The 22,313-nt window shown below is 41.8% G+C and overlaps 6 protein-coding genes across 6 annotated transcripts; 2 read left to right on the plus strand and 4 right to left on the minus strand.

Annotated features, from left to right (window-relative positions):
• Positions 1–4,574: 4,574 nt before the first annotated feature.
• On the plus strand, positions 4,575–10,175 carry CLUP02_06189 (dihydrolipoyl dehydrogenase; the record flags this gene model as incomplete). Its single annotated transcript, XM_049285190.1, has 6 exons — positions 4,575–4,613; positions 8,120–8,455; positions 8,486–8,550; positions 8,606–8,664; positions 8,721–9,505; positions 9,558–10,175. 6 exons carry the CDS (start codon positions 4,575–4,577, stop codon positions 10,173–10,175), a joined length of 1,902 nt encoding a protein of 633 aa, XP_049142333.1.
• A 592-nt stretch (positions 10,176–10,767) lies between these two features.
• CLUP02_06190 (MIF4G domain-containing protein) lies at positions 10,768–13,302 on the minus strand (the record flags this gene model as incomplete). Its single annotated transcript, XM_049285191.1, has 1 exon — positions 10,768–13,302. The coding sequence occupies one exon, from the start codon at positions 13,300–13,302 to the stop codon at positions 10,768–10,770; it is 2,535 nt and encodes an 844-aa protein (XP_049142334.1).
• A 1,283-nt stretch (positions 13,303–14,585) lies between these two features.
• On the minus strand, positions 14,586–14,756 carry CLUP02_06191 (uncharacterized protein; the record flags this gene model as incomplete). The annotated part of the gene is made up of 1 exon (XM_049285192.1): positions 14,586–14,756. The coding sequence occupies one exon, from the start codon at positions 14,754–14,756 to the stop codon at positions 14,586–14,588; it is 171 nt and encodes a 56-aa protein (XP_049142335.1).
• Positions 14,757–15,100: 344 nt separating this feature from the next.
• CLUP02_06192 (signal recognition particle 14kD protein) lies at positions 15,101–15,466 on the plus strand (the record flags this gene model as incomplete). The annotated part of the gene is made up of 1 exon (XM_049285193.1): positions 15,101–15,466. The coding sequence occupies one exon, from the start codon at positions 15,101–15,103 to the stop codon at positions 15,464–15,466; it is 366 nt and encodes a 121-aa protein (XP_049142336.1).
• Positions 15,467–15,870: 404 nt separating this feature from the next.
• CLUP02_06193 (uncharacterized protein) lies at positions 15,871–16,113 on the minus strand (the record flags this gene model as incomplete). The annotated part of the gene is made up of 1 exon (XM_049285194.1): positions 15,871–16,113. The coding sequence occupies one exon, from the start codon at positions 16,111–16,113 to the stop codon at positions 15,871–15,873; it is 243 nt and encodes an 80-aa protein (XP_049142337.1).
• Positions 16,114–17,200: 1,087 nt separating this feature from the next.
• Positions 17,201–19,185, minus strand: CLUP02_06194 (RNP domain-containing protein; the record flags this gene model as incomplete). The annotated part of the gene is made up of 7 exons (XM_049285195.1): positions 17,201–17,488; positions 17,538–18,004; positions 18,094–18,145; positions 18,212–18,370; positions 18,429–18,522; positions 18,690–18,756; positions 18,819–19,185. 7 exons carry the CDS (start codon positions 19,183–19,185, stop codon positions 17,201–17,203), a joined length of 1,494 nt encoding a protein of 497 aa, XP_049142338.1.
• Between the last annotated feature and the right edge of the window lie 3,128 nt (positions 19,186–22,313).

A 22,313-nucleotide genomic window follows, 5' to 3' on the forward strand; every position in this document is an offset into this window, starting at 1 on the left:
TATTTATAATACTAGGGTTTATATAAACTAAAAAAAACTAGCTAAATATTTATTAATTATAATATTAATTAAGCTATTTAATAAGTAGAATATTCTATATATAGTAAAATAAGTAAATAACGAGCTAAACCGCTTTATTAGCCTTATCTAGACCTTTTTTTATTATTTCTAAATATAAAAGCGATTTTTTAAAATAATTAGCTTTAATAATACTTATAATACTAATCGCTTTAAGCTCCCTCTTTTTTAAGTTACTAAGTAGACCTACTTTAGATCTATTTATAACGCTACGTTTAGCCTTATTAATAATAAGAAATTAGAGAGTTTTTAGTTTTTTTTTAATGAGTATTTACTAACTTATAAACTAATACTTAGTTTATTACCCTATTATTATTATTATAAATTACAATAAATAAATAAAAGCTATACTAAATAAGTAGTTCCTAAACGTTTAATAATAACTCTATATTTATTATATTAATTTTAATATTATACTTAGGGCTAAATAAAAGTAGGTTAAGGACCGTAGTTATAATAATAATAGTAGTGGGTTTAATAATAAGGGATATTAGTTATATAAGGATAAGGCCTATATTAATATGCTTATTAATAAGCCCCCCCCTTATACGTATCGTAGGGTTTTTATAATATAAAAGCTTATTATTTTCGCTAAAACTAACTATATTTTTAAAAAAGCCTAGACTAAGCTCTATAAAAAGTTTAATAACTAATACCTAATCTTCTAGTACTTTTACGTAATATACTTACTTTTAAGAGCATAATAAGCTTATTATTTTATTTAAAAATATTAAAACTTTAGTACTTATATTACTTTTAATACTAAGTTAAGTAATAATAATATCAAGAGTTATTTTTTAAATAGTCTTAGTTACTTATATCGGCTTATTAACGTTATATAAAATATAATTAGTAACTAAGAGCTACGCTTTTATTAAGCTTATGTAAAAAATAAAGTATTTATAAACTAAGAGTATATAAGTACTTATTTTAAATACTTAAATAAACTTTAAATAATACTTTTTTTAAAATATCTTATTTTAATTAGGACGTAAGGCCGGCTTATAAAGAAAGTAATACTATTTAATAAGAAGTTATTTTTAAACCCCCTCGGATCTTATAATTTAAATGATATTATTTAAATTAAGCTAAGTATTTTATATTATTATAAAGTCTATTTTAAAATATTAAATTTAACTACTTTTAATAAATAAAAAATATACCCTTAGTAACGTTTTTAAAAAACATTTTTTTAAATTTATATTACCGGATTTTTAACCTTAAAATTATTTTATCCCTTTATAATAAGTTAAAAAATATAATATAACTTATTTTATTATAACTAGTTTTATTTAAAAAAGGCTAGTTAGCTAGTTAAGCTCGTATTATTTATAATAACTAAAGTATTAATAATAAAAAGCGAGGCTATTTATTTAAAAATAAAAATAAGTTAATACTAGCTAAGCTTATAAAAGAAATAAGTTAATTAAGTTAAAACTAAATATCGAGCTTATTTTAATAATAAATAAAGAGCTAGTTTAGCGTTTTTAATAAAGAGAGGATAATAAGGAATTATATAAGTAAGTAATTAATATAACTTAGTATTTAAAAAAAACGGAGTTAATAAAAAGGACTTCATAATAATAATAAATTATTATAACTACGTTAAAAGAAGTAGTTAAATAGACGTTATTATAATTTTTTTTTTATATATTTTAAATATATAATAAGAAAAAGCCTTACTTATTTAAGATTTATAAAAGCTTATATTATTAATTAATTTAAGATTTATAAATTTTAAATAAGTAATATATTAGTTCTAAATAAGTACGTAAGTTATAATAATATTCTTATTTTTAAAAATTTTAAACTAGAGCTTAAGTTAGAGAGAATAAAAAGAATAGCTATATTAATATAATTACCCTTATTATTTTTATAGGGAGGTACTATTTTTTTTAAACTAATTAAAAAATAAAATAATAACGCTAATATAAGAGCGACGCCGGTATATTAATTTACGACGCTAGTATATTAATTCCTATATATATATATATATATATATATATATATATTATATATAATAAATATTAATAATAAAAAGGTTAGTATTATTCTAAATAATAATAACGAGGGCATTTCTAATACTATACTATTATAAGCTATTATTAATTAGAAAGGTAGCTAACTTAGCTAGTTACGTAAGTATATTAATTAAGCTTATAAAGTAGTAATATTAGGCGCCTAATATTATTATTAATAATATATCTAGCTATAGTTATAAACTTTATAAAAAGGAAAGTTCCCTTTAGGGTCCGGTCCGCCTCATTAGGGGCCATCTTTGCCTTTATAAGTAAGCTAGTCTATTAAAGTTAATATCGAGTATTTTCTTTTACGTAACAAACTTTATAACTAATAATAGCCGGCCGTAGTCGTTACTAAGTAAATATTAATAATCCCGTTATAATATATTAATCGCTCTTTAAATAATTAAAAACTACCCCCTACTTTTTACCTTATTTAATAACTCTAGAATATCCCTCTTAATTTTTCCTAACCTACTTCTATACTACGTTTTTAAAATATTAATAATACTCTAAAATTAGTTAGGTATTTCGAAGCTATTATATTATATAAGCTAGGTACTTATTAAAATAATAACTATATTATTATATATCTTTTTAATTTTCAAATTAATAATATTTAATCCGTATTCCTTAAGATAGCCGTACTATAGTTCGGGGTCCTCTAGTATAATACTTATAAAATCGAACTTTTAACTATTAAAGAAGCCCTAGGGGTCGATAATAACTACGCGTCTTAGTATTTTAATAATATATATTTAAAAATAAGTAAACGATTTAATAACGATAGTAATAGTAATAGTAATAAAGTAATAGTAATAAAATAATAGTAATAAGGTAATAATAATAAACGGCGAGGGAAGTAGCGTTTTTTAATTTTAATAAAAGAAACGAGGTAACGAATATATATATATATATATATAAATTAAAATTAAAAGCGTATAAATATTAATAATAAGAAGGTCGGTATTATTCTTAATAATAGTAACGAGGGCATCTCTAATACTATACTATTATAAATTATTATTACCTAGAGGGTAATAAACTTAACTAAATAAGTAGCTTATAAAGTAATAGTATTAGGCGCCTAATATTACTATTAATAATCTATAATTATAAACTTTATAAAAAGGAAAGTTAAAAAGTTAGAAAATTTTAAAGAAATAGTTTATTAAACTAGTAGGAGTATCTATTAATACTATATATTAATACTATATAATCGATATTAAGAACTACCTAAGTAACTAGTAAAAGTAAAATAAATACATAGATAAAAAGGAAAATTAAAAAGATAGAAAATATAAAAAAATAGTTTATTAAGATAATAGGAGTATTTATTAATCTTATATATTAATCTTATATATTAATATTATATAATCAATATTAAACACTACTTAAGTAATTAGTAAAGGTAGAATATAATAATAAATTTCCCTTTAGGGTCCGGTCCGCCTTATTAGGGGCTATTTTCGTTTTTATAAATAAGCTAGTTTTATTTTAGTATTCTACCTTTACTAACTACTCGGACGGTTCTCAATATCGATTATATAGTATTAATATATAATATTAATAGATACTTATACTATCTTAATAGACTATTCTTTTTAAATTTTCTACTTTTTTAACTTTCCCTCTTATAAAGTTTATAACTACGGATTATTAACGGACGGTAATATTAAGTACCCGACGCTACTACTTTATAAGCTTACTATATACCTAGTTAAATTAGCTACCCTTTTAAGTATAATAGTTTATAATAGTAATATTGGAGATGCCCTCGTTGCCGTTATTAAATAATACCGACCTTACGATATTTACAATATATATATATAAATATATTTATTACTTCGTTTTTTTTATTAAAGTTAAAAACGCTTCTCTCGCTATTTATTACTATCGCGCTATTACTATTACTATTTAACTATCTACTTTAAGTATACTTTATTAAAATACTAAGACGTTATTAATAACTCGTCGACCCTTAGGGCTTCTTTAATAGCTAAAAGTTATTTAATTTTACGAGTATTATACTAGATAACCCCGAGCTATAAAAAGACTACTTTACTAAATATTATATTAGTAATATCGATTTATAAAAAACGAATAAATATATTATAATAAGCGTCGCCCTTATTAGTACTTTTTTAATATAATAAAGTAGTATAAATAAGCCTAGACTTAATAATATAATTAAGAGCTTAAAAAGAGCGTAAATAAGTATATTAAATAAGAATATTAATAAAGAGAGGTTATTATTAAATAAAATAAAAAGAAAAAATAAGGGGTAGTATTTAGTTATTAAAAAGGTAATTAATATATTATAGTAGCGGGGTTATTAATATTTTAAGTTTAGTTAGTATTAATAACTAGTTAGTAACGGCTACGGCTAGCTATAGTTAATTATAAAGTCTTATTAAGTACGTAATAAAAACTTAATATTAACTTTAATAAACTAGCTTGCTTATAAAGGCGAAGATGGCCCCTAATGAGGCGGACCGGACCCTAAAGGGAAAAGTAAGCTAGTTTATTAGGGTTAATATTAAGTATTTTATTACGTACTTTAACAAAACTTTATAACTAATTATAGCCGGCCGTAACTATTACTCAATACTAACGATCCCGCTATAATATATTAATTACCCTCCCTTTAGGGTCCGGTCTGCCTTATTAAGGGCTATTTTCGCCTTTATGGGTAAGCTAGTTTATTAGGGTTAATATTAAGTGTTTTTATTACGTACTTTAATAAAACTTTATAACTAATTATAGCTAGCCGTAGCTATTATTAACTATTAATACTAACTAAACTTAAAATATTAATAACCCCGCTACCGTAGTATATTAATTACTTTTTTAATAACTAAATACTACCCCTTACTTTCTCCTTTTATTTTATTTAATAATAACCTCTCCCTAATATTCCTATTTAATACGCTTAACTATGCTCTTTCTAAGCTCCTAATTATATTATTAAGTTTAGGCTTATTTATACTACTTCATTATATTAAAAGGGCGCTAATATTAGCGCCCTTTTAATATAATAATTTATTTATTTTTCATAAATTAATATTATTAATATAGTATTTATTAAAGCGGTCTTTTTATAGCTCGGGGTTATTTAGTATAATACTTATTGGATTAAACTTTTAATTATTAAGGAAGCCCTAAGGGTTAACGAGCTATTAGCGTCTTAGTATTTTAATAAAGTATACTTAAGATAGATAGTTAAATCGTAATAATAATAGCGATAGTAATAGTAAAAGAAGCGTTTTTAACTTTAATAAAGAAAACGAGGTAACGAATATATATATATACGAGTTAAAGTTAAAAATATTAGGGTAAATATCGTAAGGTTAGTATTATTTTTAACGGTAGCGACGAGGGTATCTTTAATACTACTATTATAAGCTACTATACTTAAAAGGGTAGTTAACTTAACTAGGTACGTAGTAAGCTTATAAAGTAGTAGCGTTAATACCTAATATTACTATTAATAATCCGTAGTTATAAACTTTATAAAATAGTTTTTTTCCGGCTTTATAAGCACAAAAGATCGACCTTAACGGGATTATATTTTTAAGGGAAATTATATAATACGGTATACTTTTTAACTATATAATACGCATAATATACCCTAAGTACGCGCTTAATATAATATAATAATTTCGATATAAAAACTACTATATAATTCGGGATAGGTAAGCTGCCCTCTTCAGCTACTTATTAATAATAAGCTAAGCGATATACTTATATAATAGCGCCGGTTAGAAAGGTTAACGGTAGAGGTTAATTATAATAATTAGCCGTAATAATTAGCTATAATAGTTAGAGGTAGCCCTTAACTATAAAGGTTCTAAACTTTAATAATAATATAGAGGTTTCTAAAAAAAGGGCTAAATAGGTTAATATCTATTACTTATACTAGAGCTTATAACGATTCTTTTTATCCTTATTATTTCTAATATTACCTAAAGCTACTCTCTATTTAAACTAAACAAATCTACTAAATAAATTTACTAAATAAACTTATTAATATATAAATTACTACTCTATTCTTAGTATATAGTTAATAATTAGTAAGTTAGAACTAAAAATACCCGTTAATAAGTCTACCCCTCTTAGGCTAGGCGCCCTCTTTAGCTAGCTCGATATTATAGTTATCGTAGCTAATATAAGTACGCCCGAGGATTAGTAAAGTACTTTTTAATAATATAGAATTTAGCTAAGTAATAATATAAACGCCGTAAATAGCTAGGTTAATATAGATATTAAGATCTAATATATTAATATTAATTTAAAAATTATATTTTATAAAGTTAAAAATCCCTTTAATATGGGCTATGTTATAAATATAAGGGAATATATAAGGGGCCTCCTAACCCTTAATAAAAAAGAGTATATAACATAGGATCTAGCTATTTATATAAGCTAGTATTAAGGGGTCTTATATACGTTAGAATAAGTATAGCTTACCCTCTAAATAGCTAGAACTTAGAGGACTTTATATGGGGGAAGGTCGGGAGCTATTTTCATTAGTAATTAAGTATAGAGCGTAATATACTTAGTTTTCTTTAATACGTAATATACGGTACGGCCCCGGCGGATTGCTCTATCGGGGGGGTTATAAACTTTATAAGAGGGAAAGTTAAAAAGTTAAAAAATTTAAAAAAATTAATCTAGCGAGATAGTATAAGTATTTATTAATACCGTATATTAATATTATATAATTAATATTAAGAATCGCCCGAGTAGCTAGTAAAAGTAGAATATTAAAATAAATATTAATTACCCTTTAAATAGCTAAATACTACTCCTTACTTTCTCTTTTTATTTTATTTAATAATAACCTCTCCCTACTATTATTCTTATTTAATACGCTCGCTTACGCTCTTTCTAAGCTCTTAATTATATTATTAAATCTAGGCTTATTTATATTATTTTATTATATTAAAAAGGCGCTAATAAAGGTAATACTTATAATAATATATCTATCTATCTTCCGTAAGTCGATATTATTAATATAATATTTATTAAAATAGTCTTTTTATAGCTCGGGGTCGTTTAGTATAATATTTATAAGATCGAACTTCTAGCTATTAAAGAAGCCCTAAGGGTTAATAAGCTATTAACGTCTCGGTATTTTAATAAAATATATTTAAAGTAAACGATTAAATAGTAATAATAATAATATAATAATAATAAATAATAAGGGAAGTAGCGTTTTTAATTTTAACAAAAAAAACGAGGTAATAAATATATATATATATATATATAAGTCAAAGTTAAAAGTATTAGGGTAGATATCGTAAGGTTAATATTATTTTTAATAGTAATAACGAGGGAATTTTTAATACTACTATTATAAGCTATTATTACTTAGCGGGCCGCAAACTTAGCTAAGTAGGTAGCTTATAAAATAATAGCGTTAAGTGCTTAATATCGCTATTAATAATCTATAATTATAAACTTTATAAAAAAAAAGTTAAAAAGATAAAAAATTTAAAAAAATAGTCCATTAAAATAATAAGAGTATTTATTAATACTATATATTAATACGGTATAATTAATATCAAGAATTGCCCGAGTAGTTAGTAAAAGTAAAAATAAAAAAATTAATAATAACAAATTTATAAAATTAACTTTTACTTAATTCTTTTAAAATAGGGTTTCTTTTTTAAAAAAATATTTAGGTCTTATTAAAGCTTTATAGAGTGGGCACAGGCTAGCGTAGATACGAGTTAGACGAGTTTATATAGTTCCTCTATTAAAACCCCAAAGTAGGTTATAAGTAAGGATCTCGGCGAGGACTCCCGTAGCGGCTAATCGCGCCTCAGTGCGGGAAATAACGGCACATTAGCTAGGGGAAGGCAATGAACCATCTATCCAAGAACGTTGGGGGTTGCCGCTGTTAGAAGAGAAAGGGTCTTTCATTCAGGCATGCAACGTCGGCCACACGCCGCTTTAGTAGCACTAGGATAATGCCGTTAGTCAACCAAACGATGGGCTCGTAGTCCTTGAGCTAGTCACTTAGATCCTGGCAATTTCTCCCTGCCGCTTTACGTTACTCTACCGTCACGTTGACCGTGCACATTTCTCAACGCGAAAACCCCGGAGATGAGATGCTCCAAGCGAAAGCGGCGATTGATTCTGCTCCACCCTGGTGTGGCCCAGAAGTACCTGTCAGCCACGAAAAAAATCGTAATGGCCGAGAGCTCCAATTCAATCCGAAGCTTGCACAGCCGTGGCCCGTCCAAACTCATTCGCCCATCCACCCGTCGACCCTCACTTGCCGTGAATCGCCGCTCATTAACAGCCCGGCGCATTCCATCCCTCTCCATCATCACCGTCATCCTCCTCTCGTCACCACATCCGAGCATCCATCGGAATAGGCCACTATGCTCTCCAGTCGATTGATACCGCGCGCTGCAGCCAAGTCGGCTTTCAGAAAACCCTCGTAAAGGACCCTGATAGCAGAGCCTCATTCTTTCCAAGCTGACAGCTGTTTGTAGACTCCCCGCCGTCGCACCCCAGCTCTCCAGATGGAGCCGTGCCTACGCCTCGTCCTCTGGTACGTTGCTTATACCCCGAATATACTGCTTGTGACGCCACTGACCCTGTTATCAGAGGAGAACGATCTCGTTGTCATTGGCGGTGGCGTTGCCGGCTATGTCGCTGCGATCAAAGCTGGTCAAGAGGGCCTGAAGGTTGCCTGCATCGAAAAGCGAGGTACCCTAGGTGGAACATGCCTCAATGTTGGCTGTATTCCCTCGAAGGCACTCCTCAACAATTCTCACCTTTACCACACCATCAAACATGATACCAAGAACCGCGGAATCGATGTCTCAGACGTAAAGGTCAACCTGGAGCAGTTCATGAAGGCTAAGGACACCGCCGTCGGCGGCCTGACTAAGGGTGTCGAATTCCTCTTCAAGAAGAATGGTGTCGAATACATCAAGGGTGCCGGCACCTTCGTCAACGAGAACGAGATCAAAGTCTCTCTCAATGACGGTGGCGAGACCTCTGTGAAGGGCAAGAACATCCTGATCGCGACTGGCAGCGAGGCTACTCCCTTCCCTGGTCTCGAGATTGACGAGAAGCGCGTCGTCACCAGCACTGGTGCGCTCTCTCTCGACAAGATTCCGGAATCCCTCGTTGTCATTGGTGGCGGCATCATTGGTCTGGAGATGGCCTCCGTCTGGTCCCGTCTCGGCTCCAAGGTGACTGTTGTGGAGTTCCTCGGCCAGATTGGCGGCCCCGGAATGGACGCCGAGATTGCCAAGAGCTCTCAGAAGATTCTTAAGAAACAGGGTATTACCTTCAAGACGGGCACCAAGGTTCTGAGCGGCGACAAGAGTGGCGATAAGGTCAAGTTGGAGGTCGACTCTGCCAAGGGTGGCAAGCCGGAGACGGTAAGACTTGGCCAAAAACCGGTTTGGTAGAAGATGCTGACCTGTTTATTAGCTCGATGCCGACGTCGTCCTTGTCGCGATTGGTCGTAGACCTTACACGGGCGGACTGGGCCTTGAGAACATTGGTCTCGACCTCGACGAGAGAGGCCGTGTCATTATCGATTCCGAGTACCGCACTAAGATCCCTCACATCCGTTGCGTTGGTGATGTCACCTTTGGACCTATGCTGGCGCACAAGGCCGAGGAGGAGGCTGTTGCTGTTGTCGAGTATATCAAGAAGGGCCATGGTCACGTCAACTACGGCGTCATCCCGTCTGTCATGTACACCCATCCCGAGGTTGCTTGGGTTGGCCAGAGTGAACAGGACCTCAAGTCTCAAGACATCCCCTACCGAGTCGGCTCATTCCCCTTCAGCGCCAACTCCCGCGCCAAGACGAACCTGGATACTGAGGGCATGGTCAAGATGCTTGCTGACCCTGAAACGGACAGAATCTTGGGAGTCCACATCATTGGTCCCAATGCTGGCGAAATGATTGCGGAGGCCACTCTTGCTCTCGAATATGGAGCATCCAGCGAAGACATCGCCAGAACTTGCCATGCTCACCCCACCCTGGCTGAGGCCTTCAAGGAGGCAGCTATGGCCACCTACTCCAAGCCGATCCACATGTAAGGCCAGTCACAGCGATGCAATGGTGCGAGTGGTGGAAAGCTTTGGCGTCCTGAAACAACGACATTCGAAGCATGTAATTTGTATCACCTGAGGGACAGCGGATAGAAGTTCGAAAAGGTAGTTTGTAGCATAAGCATACGTTTTTACGCCAGCTAGAGGGTTATTATCCAGGAAAGGGACTCGTCATTACATCGAACGCTCTAGGCATACCACACTGTGACCGGGGTCCTCCGAACGGGTATGTACGGGCATGGATAGATGGCTCCCTGCTTAGGCATGCTGTCTGATTTATTTACACTGCGCGTTGCCGGCTGTGAGATACGGTCAGCAGTAGTGGAGATACCTTATCCGAAGTCGGTCTTGGCATTTCCATCTGTCTATGATACTTTCTGTACCGTGATTAGTAAAACAGAAGACCCGAAATAAAGTGGTTGTAGCTGGCAGGGCTGGAGACCTTGTATTGGCCTGCGGCTGTCTTCAGTGTCTTTGAGAGATTTCAGATCGTAATCACGGGGCTACTTGGACGCAGGCACGAGCGAACCGATGTTTTGTCATGTTGTAAATTTCCCCGTTCATGTTCAAGCTGTTGGATTTACGCATCTTCGCCCATGTCTGGCTTTTCTAGCAACGCCTCTGCCATCTTACACGCCTCCTTGACTTTTCTAGTCTCTTTCTTGCCGCCAACAAGGTCTGTAGCCCGGACCTTTTTGCGCAAGAAATAGCCTACGCTCCTCGCGAGGGCTGGCGTCAACCCACTGCCGAAGCATACTCCAAGGGCTTGCTCCAGGCTCTTGCCCTTCACGTGACTGCACTCTTGAAGCACAGTGATGAGCATTACCTCGACGAACAAGCTGGTCTTCTCCCTGACGTAAGCCAGATTGAGTGGTTTGAGAATCCCAAGACTGACAGAGCCGTCAGCAACTAAGCTTCCCATCATCTTAGCAGTGTTGATGAGACGTCGGTCGTCTACCCCCTCCTCGTCTTCCTCCTCGGCCTCCTCTCCAAACAGAGGCTCACCAAGTCTGCGGAATAGCGTCCACAAGCTATCCTGAAATGCATGCTTGATCCGTGAATCGGTGCAGAACTTTTTGGATACCAATGTGTAGAAAGGATTGTAGTGTTGCTGTGCTCCTGAGCACTGGAGAAGGACATTTGGCACCTCGCGTCTGTTGTATTTGTTGAGTCGTAGCTTGAGAATACGCATGTACGCGTCCCGATAGTCGGCAGCCGCAACTAGCGCGATAAAGATGGCTCGTCGAACATCAGTGTTCATTCCTTGCTCTCGTGCCAATTGCGTGTAATCGTGAGTCGCCAGATCGTCAGCATCTGCAACCACCATATCGTCAACATCTCCTGCGATCGCGCTTCTCTCCTTATCCTTATTTGCCGCTCGTGTATCCTGGCCTGCCCAGCTGGCTCCCACCAGCCACCATTTGCCCGTCTTGTCTGCGTTCTCGATATCCTTCAGACCGATGCGAAGGGGCTCTGATGCCTTGAGCTTTTGCGCGTCAAGAGAACCCAGAACCTTTCTCATGCGCGTGACATGCTCACCAAGAATGGCCAGATCCTGTGCGCCAGCCTTGACCTTATTATTCTTGAGGTCACTGATGGTCTCGACCATAAACCTGGTGCGAACCGTCAGGTTGCTCTCCCCAATTTTGGCTACCGCAGGACGAATCAAACTGACGATATCTTTCAGCGCCAACGGATCGTCCTTTCGTAGTTGAGGGCCTGATACGCGAACAATCCGCAGTAAGAGCTCGGCATTCAGTTCCGATAAATCCTCGAGAAGGAGGCGCACAAAGTCGAATATCAGGTTGCTGCCGACGACACGGAACATGTACATCTCCGCAAGCACGGTGAGGAGATTAGATGTCTCCTTCGTCGGTATGCGGTCTTCGTTGACCGCTACTATTGCTTTGTCCCTCTCATCCTGGAAACGCTCCACAGCCGTGGTAAGGAAATGCGCGGCGAAATCGATACCAATGACTTTGTAGAGAGCAGCAACGAAGCCGGCTGACAGGACGAGTAGCGTATCGGGCTTGCTTGTAGGATCGCAAATTTGAGCCATCAGCAAGCCTGTCAAGATATTGTTGGTGTGGCCCCTTGGATTGTCCTGATATATCCTGTCGATCTCACCAACAATGGATACCAAGTTTGCTTCAGTGACCCTGTTGACAGGACCCTGCAGCTTCCTTCGGATCTGAGCCTCAAGATCTGCATCGCCGCCTGATCGTGCTCGCAACGACGGAGGGATATACTTGGGAAGCTGCGTGCCAGCTGAGACTGGTGGGAGATATGGGTTCTCTCTGATAGGTTTGGATTCCTGGACAGGCTCCTCATCTTCGGAGTCGAAATCTCCCAGTGAGCCCTGGTCATCAGAGTCGCCCTGATCTTCCATGAAAATTCCATCTTCGTCCTCGTCGTCTTCGTCATTTTCTTCATCTGATACCCCTTCGTCTGTAAACCCCGGCTCATCATCGTCGTCGTCGCTTCCCGTTATAGACCTGATTTTTGCTTGGACCTGGATCGCTTTCCTTCGTTTTGCCGCAAGCCATGCATCGGCCTCGCTCTTGACTCTGTGGCTTCCTTCGTCCGATTCGTTGCCGTCGTTGAGATCGCCAAGCAAATCATCGAGTCCGTCGTCCTTGAAAGCCTTGGGGATGGACTTCCGACCCTTCTTCAATCCTAATTTACGCTCAAGCTGCTCGATTTCGGCGTCATCTTTGGCCAGCCTTTCTTGCACGGCGCGAGACGGGTGATTCAATACTAAAGGCTTCTCGGAGTCATCGTTGTCGTCTTCGTCTTGGTATTTGCTGATTTGCTCCCGCTTGCGCTTTTTCGGGGCTGGGCTGCGTGGCTCCTCTGGTTCGTCGAGAGGACGTTTGCCATCATTGCCCTTTCCGTGGTTACTGATAGGACCTTGGATCTGTACAATGTGGTCCCGCGATGTTGTTGTTCTTGTTGTCTGCCGCTGCTTTTTGGACTGCCTGTCGGCTTTCCGTCGATCTTTTCTGTTCTGTCCCTGGCTCTTCCAACGAGGATTAGATCTTGAGGTGGCAGATTGATCCGGCGCACCGATCTGTTTCAGGAGCTGTGTGGGTAAGGCGAGCGGCTTTGGAGGCATATCGTCGGATGGTGAGGTGTAGAAACACGTTCTCAGACTTTGCAATAGCAACGGAACCAGGTCTTGTCGAGAAACTCTTGCGCGAATGCCGACTTCGAGAAACTTTTTAGTGGGGTAAAAGCTCGAAAACGGGTACCTGAGCACCGATTCGCCGACTCACCGATGCGCGGTCACGCCACACCCCTCCGTTTCTTTTAGTGAACTAAGAAGGTAAAGTACTTATATCTTTTGAAATTATCTCACGGTTCTCGACATAGTGTGATGATATCAGCTTAGCATAGCTTATAATATATATAATTAATATATTATAATATGCTATAACTGTACGCTGTAATGGATTCGGGATGCGCCCGGCGACAGGACGCCGATGACTCAGCGACTAGTGCACGGATCGCATCACGAAAGAACTTTCCAGTAGGCAGAGCCCATACGAAGGACTCTACAGGCTTTAGTCTTACAATACACCCATACCTACATTATAGCCTCGCTGGTTAAGTGCTCATAGCCTAATCTCTAGCACGTATAGCTTTAACGAGGTAATGCGGGATATTCTTATAAAGAATATAAAAAGTGAGTATTCATATAGAAGCAAGAATATATAAATATAGGGGAAATAAGCGTATATAAAAGAGGTTTTTGTAGTAAAGAGAGTAATATAGTTGAATTACTATATGAGAAGTTACTTGCTTAACGAAAGGTCTAGGTAGGTAAATACACGCCTACATATAGGCATAAAAACCTCCTACTAGAATATTCCATTGCTTATTAATTATGATATAATTAATAAGCGTATACGTAAGTGAATGCGTAATTGTAGTACGTAATTCCGCCTCGAGTAAATTCCAGATTATTTAGTTACCTTCTAGTACTTTCCATTGCTCACGTAAGCTTATATAAGCAGTATTGCTTACATAATCAATACCTATAATAATCTACAGAAATCGTAGATTAATATGGTATATAGTTTGCTTACGTAATATTGATAATAAGGCGAATAATAAGGTAAACAAAGTTACCTTCGTAACATAATCTCTTACATACGTAATTACTTTTTAATTACTTTTTTAATTATATATTAATTTCAAGGTCTATCGAGATAGTAAGAGTATTTATTAATACTATATATTAATACCGTATAATTAATATTAAAAACTGCCCTAGCAGCTAGCAAAGGCAGAATAAATAAATAAATAAGTATTGATTTCAAGGTAATTTATTATAATACAAATATATATATTTCAATTTCCACTCTATTTCTTTTAAGAACTATATTGTATATTTGCTTAGTAAATAGAAAACTGTTGCAACTGCTTTTCACTGCTCATGGTCCCAAGTAGGTATGTCACCTTGCATACTGGGTAAGGTAGCTCCAAGTAAACCCCACTGTCCGGGGGGCCCATACACCCTTGCTCACTATCATAGCCTTGCTGCGGGGAATGGCCAAACCCGCACATGAGCACCTAGCAGCCCGTTTCACCAAACTGGTTGCTTTTGTATACCGACATCTCATCATTTCCGGCGTCTCTGATGGAATAACACACCGTGCAGCTGCATTATTCTACTATCGTAGTGCTTCATCTGGTTGCGCGCGACGCTAGACGCTTCGGTGATAATGTCAGCCCACCTCAGTCACGAAGAGGTATACTTTTTCCTACTTCGCCCCTATCGCATCCGATGTGTCCTTGTATAAGTTAATGGTCTTGCTAACAACTCGACCGTAGTTCTTCGGCAAGTTGGCAGAGCTTTTCGAACAACGCAAGAGCAAGGGACGTGGCTCCATATTCCTCGTCCAGAAAAGATGTATGTCCACTACTTCGCGGCCGCACCCGAGATACCCAGAGACTCATCGTCTTCTCTAGTAACCTACGGCCAAGATACGGCCTCGACACCACCAGCCGGCGATGATTCCTTCTCCGACCTCCACCCCGCAAATCCACTCCCTGTGATTGTGCGCGCGACAAACGGCAAGTCGAAGAAACATAGAGACGACAAGATCAAGCTGTCCACAATCGTTCAGCCCGATGCTTTGGAATCCTTCTTCGCCAGCTACGCCAACATCTGCAAGGGGGGTATGTCCGCACTCAAGCCCCGGGATCGGAGTAAGAAGAAGGCCAAGTCCAGAAAGAAGAAGGGAGGTGCAGTCACGGCCGTCGCTGCGGCGTGAGGGAAGGACGGCTTGAGTTGAACTTCCGTTGCGCCACCAATATAGCCAGGTTATATACCGCCATTGTTTGTCCCCCGAAAAGGCAGTGCATCCCTTGTGATGGGGTGAAGGAGATGGAAATCAGATATCACGCACACGTCGTCGACGCTTCTGGCACAGTACCTGGTATCCATGGTCCTGAGCCCGAGAGCACAAGTAGGCGCTTTCCCATCGTACCGCCCAAGCATCGTCGGTCCCTGTCAGAGGGCTTAAGATGACAATCCGGGGCTGTATAGAAAGAGTCACAGGTGGATTACATGCCCTCAGTACCTAGTAACTTATTAAGGCTGAGTAGTAACTAGCTCTGCGTCTTCAAATGTTACATGAACCTCACCACCACCGCTATCTTGTCTCTTGTGTTGTGCTCAACAATCGAGACGGGAGTTTTGTATGAAAAATAAGCCTTCGCTGAACCCCTCGACGGTCTCCATCACACATGCGCACTTCTCGCACTCCTCTCGTCTGGGCCTTTTCGGGTTTCCGACGTACATGCAAAGGCTCTCTGGGCACTTGGACGCCTGCTCTCTGCCCTCGCAACTCGCTAGTCTCTTGCGTTTCTGCCATCTCGTCCGGCACCTTGGGCACCAGTAAAGATGGAGTTCGCACATGTTTATAGCATTCGTGTGTGGTGAATACAGGCAAGAGTCAAGGTGGTTCTCGGTTTCAAGTAGGGCTTTTTAAATCAACCGGGAGAAGAAGGGTTGGTTGGAGATGTCTGCTCTATTCATAACGTTACCCAGCGGTTCGGCATCGTTTTATGAGAATTGGATTGCAAGTTAGGGGGAAGATACTCTGACTGGAACGGGAGAGACTTCTTCGCGTTTCGGTTTGCACTGAGGTGCAAACTCAGGGTCACTAGCCACAGTTTTCATATTGTACAACTTGTGGTTTGCTGAGACATCTTGCTTTGTGGAATACTCAACGCGGGTATGACAAACCTTCGCCAGTGGGTGAAGCCCATCACCTTCAATGCATCAGACCTTCACACTGGGCCGTATAGATGAATGAAATGTTTACAACACGAGTATTGCATCCCTCTTACCTTTGCGACCGATGGTCTAGCATGCTGAAGTCTCAGGCGCCGCTCATGCGATTCTTGTTGGATTGTATACTGCTTGGATCGCCATGTCACCATCTTCCAGTCTCTGATGGATGGGAACTTCCGCCATCTTTGAATTTGAGTTCTATTCGAAATTCATTCCAGGTTGAGGAGCTTGATTCACCTCCTACCTCGCTAGCTGGCCTCGGAAAAGACGAGGAAGATACATGCATCCCCATCCAAGGATAACTTTTTTCTCGCAAGCCCACTTTGAGCAGACGCTGCCGGAGTGCTTGTCCGCGATGACTGTACGACTGAGGCAGAAAGAACCCTCATAGGTAAATGATAACAACGACATTGCGTGATGAGGAGTCGATTCAGAATGGTCGACGAGTCGTACCCTGCAGCCAATCATGGCTGAGTTCATCCCGCCTTGCATACCCGAAATGCAACTCGAAAAGGAAAGGAGATTTTGCCATTTTGAAAGTGAATGAGACTGTGAAGGAAATGCGTGACGAGTACAATAACAATTTTGCAGGCCGTTCAGTGACAGCTTACCACGTCCAATGACCGCGCTACATCGTGGGTGAAAGGACGAGGCTAGAGTCCAGGCCTTTGGATACCATGTTGCTGGGGCATCGCATCACTTGAACCCTTTACATGATCTGATCCTGCGTCAAGCCTGCATGGACATCGGTGTCCATGCTATCACCACCACCTTGAGCGTTGAGGTATCTCACGAAGCTCAGTCCCAATGGCCGGCCACCATATTGGTACCCCTGGAACTTGGCGATTGCAGTCTCCGCGGTTTCTGCAGAATCGAAACGGACTACACCAGTCCCACGAGAGCGACCGCTCGGCTCGTACTGAATCTCGGCCTGCTCAACCTTTCCGATAGTGGTGAATAGCTCAACGAGATCCTCGTTGCTCGTGGACCAGGGAAGCTACCCAGTGTCAGTGTGGGTTTGCGGGGAACTGCGCAAGTGAACCTACGTTTCGTGTGTAAATGACCTCGCTGCGATCGGTTCCAGCGGTTGCGTAGTCAGTGAATGGGTTAGGAGGCACCGAAGGAGCGTTGCCAGCGTCAAAGCCACCTGGGCCACCGGGACCGCCGGGACCGCCGGGGCCGGGGCCACCGCCGCCGAAACCTCCACGACCGTAGCCGCCACCACCAAAGCCACCACGGCCGCCGCCAAATCCGCCTCGACCGTATCCGCCGCCGAAACCGCCTCGCATGCCACCGCCGAAGCCGCCTCGGCCTCCGAAGCCCATGGGCCCTCCTGCGCCAGCGAATCTGTCTTCACGGACTTCAAGAAGACGCCCCTGCCAGTCATAACCGTTGAACTGCTGAATGGCGTTGCGAGCGTCGTCGGGGTTCTCGAATACGACAATTCCCGATCCCTTGGGACGGCCGTCAGGTCCTAGATGAACATCTGCGCGGATGACGACTCCGTTGCGAGCTAGCACATTTGATAATAAGTCTCCAAGTTTCATCGCGAGGGACACCAATGGGTCTGATTGGCGAAGAGGCTTTGGGTGTTCTACTTACCAGCCTGTCGGAACAGGTCCTTGAGGTCTTGCCAGCCCACAGTGTAGGGAAGCTGTGAGCAGTTGCAGTCAGTATCGGGAAGCGTTAGAATCCTACGCCAAGACTAGGGGGAACAAACGTTGGCAACATAAATCTGTCGGCTGCCCCCTCCGGGATTGTAGCCGCCGCCACCGCCGCCGCCGCCGACGAAACCACCGGGGTTCATCCCACCGCCACCACCACCAAAGCCGCCGCGGTTGGCAGTGGCGCCGATGAAACGGGGTTCAGCTTCGCGATCCTATAAATCCATAGTTAGACAGCATTCGACGAACCACAAGGTACTATTCAGAACGTACCTCTCGAACGTAGACAAGTCGACCCATGAGGTTCTGGTTGCTGAGAGTGGCCACAGCGTTCTGGGCTTGGTCCCGCGTCGCATATTCCACAATTCTGTAATTTCGCCGTCAACATCTATCGCGGTTGAATCCGAGATGGCATGTGAACTTACCCGCATCCCTACATACACCCACGGACACAAGTCCCAACCCGTCAACCCAACGATTCCATCAATAGCCAGAGGGAAGAGTCCACAAAAGAAAAAACCAGCCATAGACTACGTGTAGAAGCCCACCTTCGACATTCCATTTGGAAGTAATAACACGTCGGCGAAGAGAACCTCTCCAGCTATATCATCCCAGCTAGTCAGCTTGCGCAACCTGGGCCGAAGTGCCAATGACTGCACTTACCCTGTCGCATGAAGTCCTTGAGATGATGCCACTTCACATCGTAGGAAAGGTTGCCGACGTAGACGCGGCGATCCTGTTGAGACGTTTCCCTAATGTTGCTCATCATTTGTTCGCGGGCGGCTGCGCGCTCCTCATACGATCGGTGTGGTGGTGCCCCTCCGTAGCCAGTGCTAGATCCTCCAGACGGAGCGCCGGTTCCAGTCATGGGGGAACGGTCTCTCCTTCCGCGGTATTCGTCTCTACTACGGGATCGGCTCCGAGGAGAGAAAGAACGGCGTCTTGATGCGCGGTTGGGACTGCGCGAACGTCCACGTCGAGGCGATCGAGATCTCTCCCTCTGTTGCAGATTAGCGATGAACGTCGCCATTGGCCGAAGCGTATATGCCCAGAGGACTGTGTTGGTGTTTCGCAAGTCACTTGACGTTGGTGAGAAGTGGTTGGCAGCAAGCGTGGTTTGATGGCATCAGGTTGGGTGAGGGGGTGAAATTTGGAGGCAGGGAGATGAACAAGGTAGGTAGATAGGTAGGTCTGTCTGCGAAGCACAGAAGGTACACCCGGAAGGCCAGCCGAACCAGGTCAGGCAGGCGCTGCACCACCTCCGACACTTTCCTCATCCCGAATGGCCAGACGGAAACAAGCAAGCGTCGGATGAGTCGCATAGCCACTGCAACTCGAGAAATGAAGGTGCAGTCGTGATGAAGTGCCTCCTAAGCTATGCCATCTTCTTTGAGACGGCGCGGCACAACTTGCGAGCAAGAGGCTGGTGGGAAGGGAGACCGCGGCGGAGGCACAGACACCGGCTCGGGCGGAGAGGAACGGGGGGAATACAGGGACAGGTACCGGCTCGACAATGATTCCGGACGGACGCTTTGAGTTTGGGACAACAGAAGGAACTGGGGTGATCTTACACTCACAGGTCGATAGGTGTCGCCGGAGTCAGCTACAAGAGATTGAGTTAGTTGGAACTGCCGGAAAGCTAGGAGATTCCCAGAGTATATGGGACAAAAAAGCAAGAGTAACACGAGAAGATGGCTAGGGAGATAGGGAGGAGAGGGAGAGAGGAGGAGAAGAAGCAAGAGAAGGAGGGTGCCGGCGAGGATATTTGGATACCTTACTCGAAAGGTGGGCAGCAGCGAAGAGGGACGAGGGGGGTACGAGGCCAGTCGGTGGAGAAGGAGTAGGAAGGAAATGCAGCTGGCGGACAATACGCAAGGAAGAAATGGTATTCGCTCCGTCTTTCCTGCTCTCTCTTTCTCTTTCTCTCTGTAGAGGAGGGGGTGGGAAAGCGAGGGGGAGGCAGAAGGGAGGGGTGGGTGGGAGAAGGAGGATGTGGCGGGGAGGGGGGAACCATCAAGCCTATGTAAGGCAAGAGAGATATGGGCTGGGCTGAGGCAGGCCGGCGTTCTTCTCACACATGTATGTAAGGCCTGGCATGAATTGATGGATCAACGGATGGGGGGGATTGGGATTGAACGGTTGGGTGGATGGAGGGATGTCCGCGTGTGTCCCAAGTCAGGCATGCGCGTGTACGAAGGGTGTACAAAAGGCAGACAGGCATGAGCGAGCGTACGTATATGTAGGGTAAGGCTGGACAATACTCCGTACTGTCCTGTCCTTACTTGTCCAGGACAGCGGCAGGAGGGAACGTGTGAGGCGAGCGTAAGGTAAGGTAAGGTAAGGTAGGGGAGGTGACAGGAGCTGCTTGGAAGATGCTAGCTGCAGGACCTAGGGGGGTAGAGGGGGGTAGGAAAGTGTTCATGACAGCAATGGACGTGGTTTCCAAGCTGGAGAGGTGTTGCGTCGTTTCGGACCAACATGAGAGATGGAGTCGGCCTGGGCTCCTACTCCCGGACGAGTATGGAGACAAGAATAGAGCTCCAGCTTCAACCCTGTGCCAGAACGGGTCAAGTGAACATGATGGTGTACATCCGGATCGAGAGAGGGCCCATGTAACAAGGTAAAACGCGAATGGGTAATCATATAGGAGGAGGGGAAGGAAGCAAGTGAAGCCAATGCCATTTGAGCTCAGGGAGGGAAGGTACTTGAGGGCAATGAAGACGCGGTGAAGTTGCAGTCCGGTAGAGGATCAATGCTGGAAGGGAGAGCAGAACGCAGAGTAGGGAGAGTGACCATTCAAGGATAGATGGCAAGCCGCAAGCTACGAGCCGCACGACGACAAGCTGGTGATGAAGGTGGTGGTGCTGGGGGGCAACGAAGGGTAGGCAACAAATTGACGAGAAAATGAGAGATTCGATCACGACTTACCCATGGTGACGGACGACTCGGGCGATGCGGAGAGAGAGAGGGGGTGAGAGTGGTAAAGATTGGTTGACGACTCGATACAGCGTATGTTGTGCCGTGTTGCGACGTGAGGCGTCGTTGGTTCGTTGCTGCTGCTGTGTTGCTTGCCGTGATGCGATACGTTGTGAAGTGATGTGACGCGCGCGCGTTACTGTCCTGAAGAGATACTTGAGGTCGGGTCAGGCAAGGTTAGGTATGCGTAGATGGAGAAGGGTGTTGAGGTAATGTGGGCGGCAGGCGCAAGGCGACCAAGGTCAGGTAAGGTAAGGTCAGGTCAGGTCCTGGCAGGGGAAAGGATGGATAGCGCAGAAATAAAGGACAACGGGCCCAGTCTCCCCGTGTGCGTGTGTGTGTTTGCGTGTGGTGTGCGAGGTACGCGCGTGTGTGAGAGGTGAGAGAGGTGAGGTGAGGGAGAGAGAGAGAGGAAGAGGTTGGGTGGGTAAGTGGTAAGGCACTGAGTGAGTGAGTGAGTGACTGACTGACTGACTGACTGACTGCGCGTGTCGGGTGTAGTGTAAAGGTGTGTGAGTGGACAGTGAGGTGGGCGGCGAAAGCAAAACGGAACGGAGTGATTCGACACGAGCTGGGTCGGAAGAACCTCAACGACGCGGCTTCGGAAACTGTGGCGCTCGCGTGGGGGCGGCGTCACTAGTCCCTTGGATGCTTGGATCCAGACGATATTGTTGGCGACTGGAGCTGAGGAAAGGTAGATTGCTTACCTGAGGTGAGCTACCTGGCCGTGAGCTAAGGTAAGGTCGGTGAGGTATGCTGGCTGCCTAGGTAGAGCAAGGTAGACCTCGGTCAGTATTCGGGCTCCAAGGTAAGGTGGTTTATCCAATGCTGAAGATGGTAACTGACAGAGGTGAAGTGGGTTTGCTGAGGAAGGCGTGATGATGCCAATGGAAGGACGACAGTGCCCAACTGTATTGAGCACTGGATCGATGGTTGGGGAACTTTTTGGCGAGGGAAGGTAAGGTAAGGTAAGGAAGGTAAAGAGGCACGGAGGATGTTGTGCCTTTCCGGTCTGCTAAGGAAAAAAGAAAAAAAGAAAAAAAGGGCGAAATGCACGGCAGGCACGGTACCTACCTAAGGTAGGTACGAGTACTGAGGTACGGAGTGATATGGGCAACAAGCCTGGGCGAGGCCACCTCTCAGCGCGAATGCAGCCAATTAGAAGCTCGGGAGCTGAAGAGG

This window comes from Colletotrichum lupini, chromosome 3 (genome assembly GCF_023278565.1).
Source record: "Colletotrichum lupini chromosome 3, complete sequence".
In the NCBI taxonomy this organism is placed as follows: Eukaryota; Fungi; Ascomycota; class Sordariomycetes; order Glomerellales; family Glomerellaceae; genus Colletotrichum; species Colletotrichum lupini.